The 13,534-nt window shown below is 30.7% G+C and overlaps 1 protein-coding gene across 1 annotated transcript; it reads left to right on the top strand.

The window, feature by feature from the left end:
- The first annotated feature begins 5,881 nt into the window (after nucleotides 1–5,881).
- LOC107874154 lies at nucleotides 5,882–7,573 on the top strand. The gene is made up of 3 exons (XM_047414437.1): nucleotides 5,882–6,161; nucleotides 6,488–6,825; nucleotides 6,944–7,573. The coding sequence occupies exons 1-3, from the start codon at nucleotides 5,882–5,884 to the stop codon at nucleotides 7,571–7,573; spliced, it is 1,248 nt and encodes a 415-aa protein (XP_047270393.1).
- Nucleotides 7,574–13,534: the final 5,961 nt, after the last annotated feature.

The following is a 13,534-nucleotide window of genomic DNA, read 5'->3' as shown; positions in this document are numbered from 1 at the left end:
TAGCCCGAAAGGGCGGGGTGTTACACATATACACATGTATACGTTAAATATATACTACTTTATAGTCTATAGAAGATATATACACATATATACGTACCATTCAATATATATTTACTACTTTAAATAAAACATATACTACAATATATACACACACTAAATATATAGTTATATACTAATTTATAAAACATATACACATGTATACGTTAAATATATACTATTTTAGAGTCTATAGAAGATATATACACATATATACGTACCATTTAATATATATGTACTACTTTAAATAAAACATATACTACAATATATATACTACAATATAATGATATATATACTAATTTATAAAACATATACACATGTATACGTTAAATATATACTGTTTTATGGTCTATAGAAAATATATACATATATATACGTACCATTCAATATATATTTACTACTTTAAATAAAACATATACTACAATATAATGATATATATACTAATTTATAAAACATATACACATGTATACTTTAAATATATACTACTTTAGTGTCTATAGAAAATATATACGCATATATACGTATCATTCAATATATGTACTACTTTATATAAAACATATGCTACTCAATATAATAAATTAATAATACTTTATAGTAAATTAATAATATATTAAAACTAAGTATTTTATTTAAACTAGAAATTCAATTTAAATCATTAAATGGAAAAAATTACAAAGTAAGGACTAAGGAGTGAATGAATGTTGAATTTTATTGATTGCAAAATGATCCAAAATTTATAATTTACATGAATGAAAAATCTACAAATTTTGCATCATTTTTTCCAACTCATTCATGTTAATATTAACGGGAACTTGCAGAGGATAGTCAAATTCAGTGGGGGCAAAACCATGCATTGGACTTGATTTTGCTAAGTTCTCCCTTGAAGTCATAATTTCTTCAAGTTTTTGTTCGTCTTTTGGCTCCTCCTCCATTTCTTGATTTCTTCATTCCGCTCTAATCCAATATCTAAGGCAAGCTAGAACATTCATAGTATTGCTTCTCAATGAGTGTCGGTTGTCTCCAAGCTATTGTCGTGCCTGACTAAAAGTGCTCTCCAATACAACGGTTGACATTGGAACATTCAATATATCTCTAGCTAATCTTGAAAGCACAGGATATTGTGTTTCATTATTCCTCCACCAATCCAACGGGTTGATCCATCGTCTGCGATCCTCTATCGGCGTTCGAAGATAATACTTAAGCTCTTCTCGATAAGTTATTGTGTAAGCTCCCGCCTCAATATTGTTCCAACAATTTAAATCATAAAAGTAATCAGGAAAATCACTATGTGCCGGCCTTTTAGAAGATAATGGCTCCTCGAAAGGATGAGAGTGACATTTGGAGTGATATTTATTGGTACAGCTAAATCAAGTAAATCAGCATAACGGTTATATAATTTATCTATGTAAGCGTTCGCATCAACCATAGCCATCCACAAATCTGGTTGTTCTTGTTCTTCATTATCAGAATCATTGTTAGTATTTATCTCTAAGTTAGAATAAATAAGAGTACTAAAGTGGCACATAGTATTATATTTCATACACGAATTTAGCATAGCACCAACCAAGTAAATAGGGCGAATCGAAAAAAATATTTTTTAAATTTAGCAAACATAACACCAACAGCTTCTTCATAACCTTCTTTATTCTTATATTCTGTGAGCAAACCAGAAATATCAGCTATATATGCTAAAATATTACAAACAGTAGGATAATAAGCACCGGAAAATTCAATCGTAGCTATATAAAAATTTTCCAAAAACTTAATAAGATCATCAATTACATTCCAATCAGAATCATGTAGCTTACAATCAGTCAAATCAGCAAATAAATCACAATGTTTGTTAAAAGTTAATGTAATAGGAACTCTATATTTATGACAAGTTTGTAAAAAAATTAGACGTAGCATTCCATCTAGTATCACATTCCTCAAGCATCAATATTGGTGCAAGTCCATTTTATTCACATTTAAGTTTTAATTCTCTAATTCTTTTTCTTCAATTATTTCCTTGAATAAAACCAACAGCAAGATGGATTTTTTTAATATAAAACTCAAAAAACTCAAGACCATCTCTTACAATTAAATTATATATATGACAAGCACACTGAACATGAAATATTTCAGGTAACGGCAGAGATAACTTATCTTTTAACTTTCTAATAGCAGTCTTGTTTGTTAGAAATATTATCAAAAGTAATACCTAAGATTTTATTTTCAAAACCATAAAATTCTGCAATATTAGCAATCGAATCAGCAATAAAATCTACAGTATGTTTACGATCTTCATCATACAAAAAGCTAGAATACATTTTTGCATAATAAAATTACTATCTATCCAGTGATAAGTAATAGTTAAATCATTATTGTTATTAACAGCACGATCAAGATCAGAAGTTAGAGTTATTCTAAATTGAATATTTTTTAATAATGTAGATAAATAAAAATAATATTGTGAATGAAATCTAAAAATATCGGTCCGACAAGTACTTCTAGGAATACCATTAAACATAGGACTATAAATTACTTGAATATAATGAATAAAAGCATCAGAAGAAGGAAACCTGAAAGGCAAACAACCCACAACTACTATTTTTGTTATTTCTTTCCGGTCCCTAATTTTATTATACTTCTTCATTACCTGACCAGTTGCTAGATCCATTCTAGTTTGTGTTGGCCCACTAACATCTGCACCACCTTTTGCAATATTTAACTCTCTTTCGTGATTATCACTTATATGTCTCATTAATGTACCCGTACCCCCTTGCTTGCCTCCTCTTTTATAGTTATATATTTGTTGACAAATATTGCATTACACCTCAGTATCTGATATACGTGTAAAAAAATTCCATCCAATACTAGTTGTTTTACGAGCTCTTGGGGCACAGGGAGGACAGGGAGGGCGATTAACCGATTCAGATCTAACGTTAGCATTTCCTACTGCGGGTGTCTCACCAATATTTTCATCATCTTCATCTAAATCAACTACATCTACTTCATTTTCTTCTTTCATACCATAATTTTTCTTAGCTTCTACATAATACATATCGTGAGCACCTACACCTACTTCTTCCTCAAAAGGTTGACTAAGCGATGCCGGAGGCGGAGGCACACGGGTATATCTACAACTTGAAGTACCTCTACTGCTAGTAATTCACTTTTTAATACCACTACCACTTTTGGGATAAAAAAATTTTACTCTTTTAGTGGCGATATTTCTTAATTTATCCATAATATAAATCAAACTAAAAAAATTCAAAACACAAATATAATAAAATTAAATATTCAATAATTAATAAACTAATTAAAAATTAAAAGTAAGAGACGGAACGACAATACCAAATTTTGGAAGTATCCAAAAGTTGCGACTTTAGAAACCTCCACTCATACTTTGTAATCGCAAAATTAAAAAATTAAATTGAGCACTTTAAAAAATATATAGAATATTTGAGAATTGAGATTTGAGAGAGAATGAGATTTGAAAGAATGAAATTGTGTGGAAAATGATTTGAAAGTGTAGGGTATTTATAGGAATTTTTTTGAGTTTAAAAAAATATTTTAATTGAAAAAACAAATTTAAAATAAAAAATGGCCATATAGCCGTTTTTGGGCTCCCAATGGTCATACAGTCGTTGGGCCATTAATGGCCCGACAGTCCATTTTGTAAAAAATTTGATTTTTTTTTAAAATTATATTTGGGTCGGTTAACCGGCGGCCGGACTGGGTTAATCGGGCAATAAAAAAATAATTCAGTCCGGGATCCGGTATCCTACAACTCGTGAGCTGATCGGGTAGGGTCAAACTGGGCGGGTTTGTTTAGTGGGTCGGGCCGGGTCAGCCCGACCGATTTTACAGGCTTACTTCCTAATAATAGGATGACTCTTTTTTCTTTAATGGATATAGCGCTCTTGGAATAACAAAAATGATTACTAAAACATCATGTAGTGATTGTTGCATCAAACACAAGTAATTTAACAGTTTGGTTCAATTGGCCACTTGAATTCACGTCTATGCGTGTCTGTTGAATCAACTCAACTCTAATGCCTAAAATCACAAAATAAAAACAAAACAAAACAAAAATGTCATTACAACATCAGAATATACCATGTGTAACAAATATATACCATGCGTAACAAATATATAATCAGAGAAAAATGTGTATACACTAATATACAAAGCTTGTATAGACTAAAATTTGTTTTTTTAAAAAAAATTAGGGTTAAATTTTTGTTGTATGGTTTGTTGGACTTCTGTGTAGTGAGAGAAAATAACCTAGAGAACTAGGCCTCTTTTTAACTATATATTGAGCAAAATTTAACTCAGGCCTTTGTTTAACTAGATATTAAGCAAAATTTAACTCTCCTAATTATATTACAGATTAATTTTTGAAGAATAATTAAATGATTCGTGGTTTAGTAGCCGATCGATTGCTAGGACGATAGAAAGATAGAGAGTCCTCTAATTCTTAGCAATCCCTCTAATTCTTAGCAATCCATAAGTATTTGCATACACACAAACGGAACATTTTATTTTCTATTCACTTGCACCTAAAAAGAAAGAAAAGAAGTCAAAATCAAAGATTGTGTCTTTTAGTTTTTTAAACGAAGAGGACAAGAACCACAACACCATACATATTTAGGAAAACTTGTGAAGAGACCACTTCTACCACCATTGGGTTGTTCTACCTAGGGCGGATCTATTAAGACCCATGGGGATGGCACGCCACTCACAAATTTCGACGGAAACTCTCTATATATAGTTGTATATATATACAAATATAGTTAAATATTAAATATGGCACCTAAAATAAGAGTGTTGTCTAGTGCAGTTGGCAAAGTGCTGCTCTTGTAGGCCCAAGGTCATGTGTTCGAACCTGGCTAGCAACATTTATTTTTTAAAAATCATTTTGGCAGCAACCCAACAACGAACAGGCGTAATAATTTTCAACTAAACAGGGCACATCTGCACAAAGCCATAAACTATTACCGATTTTATATAAAAGTAATCTTATTTTTTGACCTTTTTTTTATTTATTTAATTGTTTAAAAGGTACTTGTCTTTCAATTAAATTAAAACAAAAATCCTATTTTCAAAGGAAATGACCAAATCAAAACATCTATGTTCTTGAGCTTTGCTGATGTTGGTTGCTCTTTCTCTCTGCACTCTTGCTTGTTGCTTGCTCTCTTTGTAAGTTATTTTAAAAAATTATTGTGTTTCTCTTTCTTGAACCTAGAAATCCAAATTTGAAATTATCTTGATTTAGGATAAAGTGTTCTAATTTTGTGAATTGAGATGGAGAATTTTTTCAAGAAGGTTAATTATTCTCAATCTAGTTCTAGTAATGTTAATATCAATCGTTCTTGTCTTATAACTGACCTCGATTTGGGTTCACTTAAAGTCAGTCCGAGAGAAAAAAGACCTATTTCTGATTATGATCCTCGAATACGAGATGAAGTGAGAAAATATTATATTGAAAAGGGGCTTTGTCAACCTGTCTTGAAACCATATCCTTCAAGTGAAATAGGAGGTAGAATGCGTCAATTTGCTTCAAGTTGGTTTAAATGTTCAGATTCGACTTGGTTGGAGTATAGTATGGAGAAAGATGCCGCATATTGCTATATTGTTATTTATTAAAAAATAAATTTGTTCATAAAACGACGGGTGATTTTTATGCATTAAAGGGTTTTAGGGGTTGGAATTAGGCTATTGAAAGATTTCGTTTGCATGTTGGTAAAGTTATAGTGTTCACCACAAATGTTACAATAAGATACTAGATTTATCAAATCATCGTCAATCAATTCAAGTTGTTCTTGACAAGCATTCTAAAAAGTCAAAAAGTGAGTACCGAATGCGTTTGGAAGCTTCAATTAATGTGGCAAGACTTCTTTTGTATTATGGATTGCCTTTTCGAGGTCATGACGAAAGTGAATCTTCAAGTAATCAAGGCTACTTTTTAATATTTTTGCGGTGGCACAGAGACAACCATCTGGATGTGGGAAAAGTGATATTAGAAAAAGCTCCACAAAATGATACTTTGACTTGTCCTATGATCCAAAACGATATTGTTAATGCTTGTGCTAAACAAACATTGAAAGTTATAATTGCGGACTTGAATGGAGATTATTTTGGTATATTATTTGATGAATCCAAAGACATCTAACACAAAGAACAAATGGCTCTTGTTTTGAGATATGTTGATAAAAAAGGTGAAGTAGTGGAACAATTTATTAGTCTTGTCCATGTTAGTGATACATCGACATGCTCATTGAAGAAAAAAATTTATTCTTTGCTTTTCGATCATTCACTAAGTCCATCCAAATACGTGGGCAAGGTTATGATGGAGCTAGTAATATGAAGGAAGAGATAAATGGTCTCAAAACTTTAATTATGAAAGATAGTCCTTCGGCGTACTATATTCATTGTTTTGCACATCAATTGCAACTAACACTTGTAGCTATTGCTAAAACACATGTGGAAGTTGAAGACTTTTTTTATCATGTTACTAATGTGTTGAATGTTGTGGAAGGATCTTTTAAACGTCGAGATTTACTTCGTCATCACCAAGCCAAAAATTCGAAGCAATTACTTGAGTCTGGTGAAGCTCATACCGGACAAGGATTACATCAAGAGCGTGGGCTTCAAAGACCAGGTGATACTCGTTGGGGATCACATTTCAAAACATTGGATAACTTTCTTGTTATTTTCTCATCCATTGTTCACGTTCTTGGAGTGATTGAAATTGAAGGTTCTACTTCAAGTAATAGAAATCAAGCGGAATATCTTTTGACAAAGGTTAGAGCATTCAAATTTGCTTTTATGCTTCACTTGATGTTGAAAGTGTTGGCCATGTCAAATGAGTTGAGCAAGATTTTACAAAAAAAAAAATCAAGATATTGTTAATGCCGTGAAGTTTCTTAACATCTCAAAGAAAAGATTGCAAGATATGAGAGAGAATGGGTGGAAATCTTTGGTGAATGATGTTTCTTCATTTTGTGATTCACATGATATCTTGATTCCCAAATTAGATGAGTCTTATTTTCCCGAAAAGTCAAAGCGTAAGTGTTTAGATGTTTTTTATTCGCACCACTTGCGTGTTGAAATCTTTTGTGCGGTCATTGATGTGCAACCTCAAGAGCTTAATGAGCGTTTTGATGTAGTAAGTAGTGATTTGCTTCTTGGGATGGGTAGCTTGAATCCTGTCAATTCTTTTTCTAATTTTGACAAAGGTAGAATCATGACTTTAGCAAAGTGTTATCCAAATGAGTTTGATGATGGAAAGCTTCGAGATTTGAGTTACCAACTTAATACCTTCATAATTCATATGCGAGGTGGTAATTCCAAATTCTACAACTTGCAAGAAATTCGTGATTTGACAAAGACATTAGTTGAGAAAAATCTTGTGGAGACTTATTCACTTGTTTATTTACTTGTGAAGTTGACTTTGATTTTACCCGTCGCTATGGCAACTGTTGAAAAAGTATTCTCTTCCATGAAGCACATAAAAATGAAGTGTGAAATAGTATTGGTGATCAATATTTAAATGATTGTTTAGTATGTTACATAGAGCGTGATGTATTTGCAAATGTAAGTAATGATGTCATCGTTGATCGTTTTCAGAATATGAAAACTCGTCGTGGGCAATTATAATGAATTATGGATATTATGATATTAGTAATATTATTAAAAGTTTTAAGTTTGGTCATTTTATTATTGCTCTTTTATTATTGATTGATTTGTTAATTGTCCTATAGACCAAAAAGATGAATAATCCAATTGAATTACTTGACACTCGATGAATTCGAATCCTCAATCCGCCTCTAGTTCTACCAAGTCAATTTTGGAGAATGCATATAAGCAAATTCTAGGTCAAACATTTCCTTGGCATCCACTTACATGTGGTTATTCTTATTTCTCGCGTATCAAAATAATTGTCGTTTTAAAAAAAAAAAAAAAATCAGGTCCATCCTTGCTCGAACGGTGTTATTTGAAAAACATATATTTAAACGACTTTTATTTTGTGCAAGGGCACATGATGGAGCGTCCAAAAAGCAAATTGTCCTTTTTTTAAGAGTTCCATTGGTCAAGGAAAACGTCCCAACTTTAATTTCCAAAGTGTAGTTGGTTACAGTTCAGCTTGTTGCCCTAACTTGAGAAATCTAGCACCGTTTCCCAGGTTGTGTCAAAGTTATTGGCACTGATTTAAACAATCAGTGGCGAGAAATTTAAAATTTGAAGTTTATGTAATTTTATAATTATTTAAAATTAATATATAATGGTAACTAAATTTTTGTTTAGATATTTATAAGTTTTTTATTAAAGCAAACAAGGAGTTTCAATTAAGAGCAAACAATATAAATTTTGATAGTTTGAAGTTTAATTATAAAAAATTCAGACATTTTACATAATTATTGAAAATCTTAATTTTGGGTCTGTTGAGATACATAATTAGCTTCTGATATATTCAACGAAGATATTATTTTTATTGTAAAGATACATAATTAGCCGTCGATATATTTTCTTCAATTTCAAATCTGTCAAGATACATAATACATCCAACGAAGATATTTTTTGTTTTACAAAGAAACATAAATAACTTTCGATATATCTTTTTCAATTTTAAGTCTTTCAAGATATATAATTAGCTTCCCGATATATTTAAAAAAGATATAATTAGTTGAGATTTTTATAGTTATAAGGATGATGATTATATAAATATGATAAGTTAAGATGTATATTTATGTTATTTAAAATATTGTTAATTTAATATCATACACAACTTATGTTTTCAATATTACAAAAAATCTCAACTCCCTAGACATATTACAAAAATTCCAACATATATACAGAATGTTATGTATATGTCGGCTATGTTATGTATATTAATAGGGAGAGAGTTTAAAGTACTTAATAAAGTGGAAGAGAGTGTAATTTCTTCCGAAAGATTTGATATTTATGTTATTTATACTTATAATATTGAATTTGGACAAACGTGTACCCCCACTAGGTCCGCCCCACATGGGCTTTAATGGGTTTTGTGCTCCACCTTTGTCCGTTGGCGGAGGCAGCCTTTTGGCAATGTTCAAACCCCCTTCGACAAAAAAAAAATCATTTTTATATAATTAAAATTATTTTTTATATATTTATAATAGGTATTAAATTTCCTTCGATTAAGTTTTCTTTAAATATTAAACTCTCTGAATTGAAATTCTGACTCCACCTCTGCTTTGTCCTCGCGTTCACTTTAATGAACATGAAATCCATCAAAAAAAGAAAAGTCTATGAACTCCTCTGTAGCAGTGCATGATCGGATCAAATCAGGTGTCAATATTAAGCTATGAAACAATCATCAGTAGGATTCGCACGCTAAGCATTCTGCCTTTGTGCTCTATATCTCTTGGCTCTCAAGTTTCAACTTATTTTTATTAATAATGATGGTGTTTAAATAAGTGAATATGATTGTTCAACTATCAATAAGCTTACTTTAGCTTTATTTTATATCTCGAGATAAAGATAAATTAGTGTATAAAATAACTTTTTATTTATAATGTCTTAAATAAAAATTAAAACAAATGTGATAATTAATATGAGATGAGGGGTATACTTTATATTGGTCAATTTTATTCATCAAGAGTTAGGTAATAAATGAAAAACAAATCGAGTCAATATTTTCTTATTTCTATTAAAATTTGAATTACCATCCTTTATGATTTTTACATCTTTTGCTGACCGTTAGGCCGCGTACTTAAAATCGTGTCTTGCACTCAAGTTAGGGGTGTCAAACGGGCCGGCCGGGCCAACCCGGAATCGGCCCTTTCATTTTAATCGGGTTGAGGGCTGGTTTTGACGTTAGCCGGGCCGGGCCAAACAGTAAAAAAAATTAAAATCCACCCTAACCCGGCCCACTTAACCCAACCCGGTCAAACCAAACAGTAAAAAAATTAAAACCCACCCTAACCCGGCCCACTTAACCCAACCCGGTCAAACCCATCAAAATCCGATCAAACCCGGTTAAAAATCAGTCAAACTCGTTTAAAAAATAAATAAAAAATCCAATATACACTATATACACTCCAATATACAATATATATTTTTAAAAAAATATATAAACAATTACACATATATATGTAACATTCAATATATAATTATCTATGACTATACGTACTACTTTAAATAAAACATATGCTATAATAGTATAATATATATATATATATATATATATATACACTACAATATATATATATATATACTAATTTATAAAACATATACACATGTATACGTTAAATATATACTACTTTAGAAGATATATACACATATATATGCATCATTCAATATATATGTACTACTTTAAATAAAATATATACTACAATATACATATATATATATATACAACAATATGTATATATATATAGCTACATACTAATTTATAAAACATATACACTTGTATACTTTAAAGATATACGTCTATAGAAGATATATACACATATATACGCACCATGCAATATATATGTAATACTTTAAAAAAAGTATATACTACAATATATATACTAATTTATAAAACATAAAGTAATGTATACGTTAAATATACACGTCTATAGAAGATCTATTCACATAAATACACTCTATTCTATGTATATGTAATACTTTAAATCAAATATACTATAATATATATACATTACAATATATATTTGTATAATTATATACTAATTTATAAAACATATACACATGTATACGTTAAATATACACTTTTATAGAAGATATATACACGTGTATACGCATCATTCAATGTATATATACTACTACTTATAAAATATACTACATTATATATACATTACAATATATATAGATATACTTATATACTAATTTATAAAATATATACACATGTATACGTTAAATATACACTTCTATAGAAGATATATGCACAAATATACAAAACATATGCTACTTAATATAATAAATTAATAATATTTGGTAGTAAATTAATAATATATTAGAAGTAAGTTTTTAATTTAAAGTAGAAAACTAGAAATTCAATTTAAAATTTTAAATCGTTAAATGAAAAAAAATAAAAAAAAATAAGGACTAAGGAGTGAATGAATTTGGGAAATTTTATTGATTGCAAAATGATCCAAAATTTATAATTTACATGAATGAAAAATCTATAAATTATGCATCATTTTTTCCAACTCATTCATGTTAATATTAATGGGAACTTACATAGGATAGTCGAAGTCAACGGGGGCAAAACCATGCATTGGACTTGATTCTACTGAGTTCTCCCGTGAAGTCATAATTTCTTCAAGTTTCAACTCGTCGCTCAGCTCTGGTTCCATTCCTTGGTTTCTTCTTTCCGCTCTAATCCAATCTCTGAGGTAAACTAGAATATTCATTGCATTGCTTCCCAATGAGTGTCGGTTATCTCCAAGCTGCTGTCGTCCCTGACTAAAGGCGCTCTCTGATGCAACGGTTGATATTAGAACATTCAAGATATCTCTAGCTAATCTTGAAAGCACAGGATATTGTGTTTCATTACTCCTCCACCAATCCAACATGTTGATCCGTCGTCTGCGATCCTCTGGTGCCGTCCGAAGATAATATTTCAGCTCTTCCCGATAAGTTGATGTGTAAGTTCTCTCATCAACACTGTTCCAACAATTTAAATCATAAAATGAATCAGAAAAACCACTATGTGCCGGCCTTTTAGAAGATGATGGCTCCTCGGGAGAATGAGGAGAGATAGTTGGAGTGATATTTATAGGTACGGCTAAATCAAATAAATCAGCATAGTGATTATATAATTTTTCTATGCAATCCTTTGCATCAGCCGTAACCGTCCACAAATCAGGTTGTACTTGTTCAGAATCATGGTTAGTATTTATTTCTAAGTTAGTGGTTTATAAGAGTACTAAAGTGACACATATGATTATATTTCATGCACGGATTTAGCATAGCACCAACCAAGTAAATAGGGGGAATCGAGAAAAAATATTTTTTAAATTTCGTAAATATGGCGCCAACAGCTTCTTTATAACCTTCTTTATTTTTATATTCTTTAAGCAAACCAGAAATATCGGCTATATATGTCAAAATATTACAAACAGTAGGATAATAAGCACCAAAAAATTTTTCTAAAAATTTAACAAGATCATTAATTACAACCCAATCAGAATTATGTAGCATGCAATCAGCAGAATCAGCAAATGAACCACAATGTTGGTTAAAAGATAGTGTGATAGAAATTCTATATTTATAACAAGTTTTTAAAAATTCATACGTAGAATTTCATCTAGTATTAATTTCCTCAGGCATCAAAATCGATGTAAGTCCATTTTCTTGACATTTAACTTTAAATTCTCTAATTCTCGATCTACGATTATTTCCTTGAATAAAACCAACGGCAAGACGAATTTTTTCAATATAAAGCTCAAAAAAGTCAAGACCATCTTTTACAATTAAATTATATATATGACATGCGCACTTAATATGAAAAATTTCAGGCAAGGGCGGAGATAGCGTAGATTTTATTTTTGTTATAGCAGTCTTGTTGTTAGAAGCATTATCAAAAGCAATACATAAAATTTTATTTTCGATACCATAATATCCGACAATTTTAACAATAGAATCAGCAATAAATTATCCAGTATGTTTACGATCTTCATCATATAAAAAAGTAAGAATACGTTTTTGCATCACGAAATTACTATCCATCCAATGACAAGTAACGGTTAAATAATTATTTTTATTTACAGCACGACCAAGATCAGAAGTTAGGGACAATCTACATTGAATATTTTTTAACAATGTTGATAAATAAAAATAATATTGTGAATGGAGTCTAAAAATATCAGACAGACAAGTAGTTCTAGGAATACCGTTAAACATAGGATTATAAATTGTTTGTATATAACGAATAAAGGCATCAGAAGAAGGAAAACTAAAAGGCAAACAATCCACAGCTACCATTTTAGCTATTTCTTCCCTGTCCCTCAATTTATTATACTTCTTCGCTACGTGACCGGTTGCTGGGTCCATTCTAGTTTGCGTTGACCCACCAACATCCCCACCACCTTTTGCAATATTTAACTCTCTTTTGTTATCTTCAGCTACATGTCTCATTAACGTACCCGTACCCCCTTGCTTGCCTCCACTTCTATGCTTATATATTTGTTGACAAATATTGCATTGCACCTCAATATCTGATATACGTTCAAAAAATTGCCATGCAATACTAGTTCTTTTACGAGGTTTTGGGGCACTGGGAGGACGGGAAGGGAGATTAACTGATTCAGATCTAACGTTAGCATCTCCTACTGTGGGTGTCTCAGCAATATTTTCATTATCTTCGTCTAAATTAACCGCATCTACTTCATTTTCTTCTTCTATACCGTAATTTTTCTGAGCTTCTACATAATCCATATCGTGAGCACCTTCACCCATTTCTTCCTCAAAAGGTGTACCAAGCGGTACCGGAGGCGAAGGCACACGGGTATATCTACTACTTGAA

This window comes from Capsicum annuum, chromosome 6 (assembly GCF_002878395.1).
Source record: "Capsicum annuum cultivar UCD-10X-F1 chromosome 6, UCD10Xv1.1, whole genome shotgun sequence".
Lineage (NCBI taxonomy): Eukaryota > Viridiplantae > Streptophyta > Magnoliopsida > Solanales > Solanaceae > Capsicum > Capsicum annuum.
The sequence above is the reverse complement of the archived record's forward strand: the minus strand, read 5'-3'. Positions and strand labels throughout refer to the sequence as shown.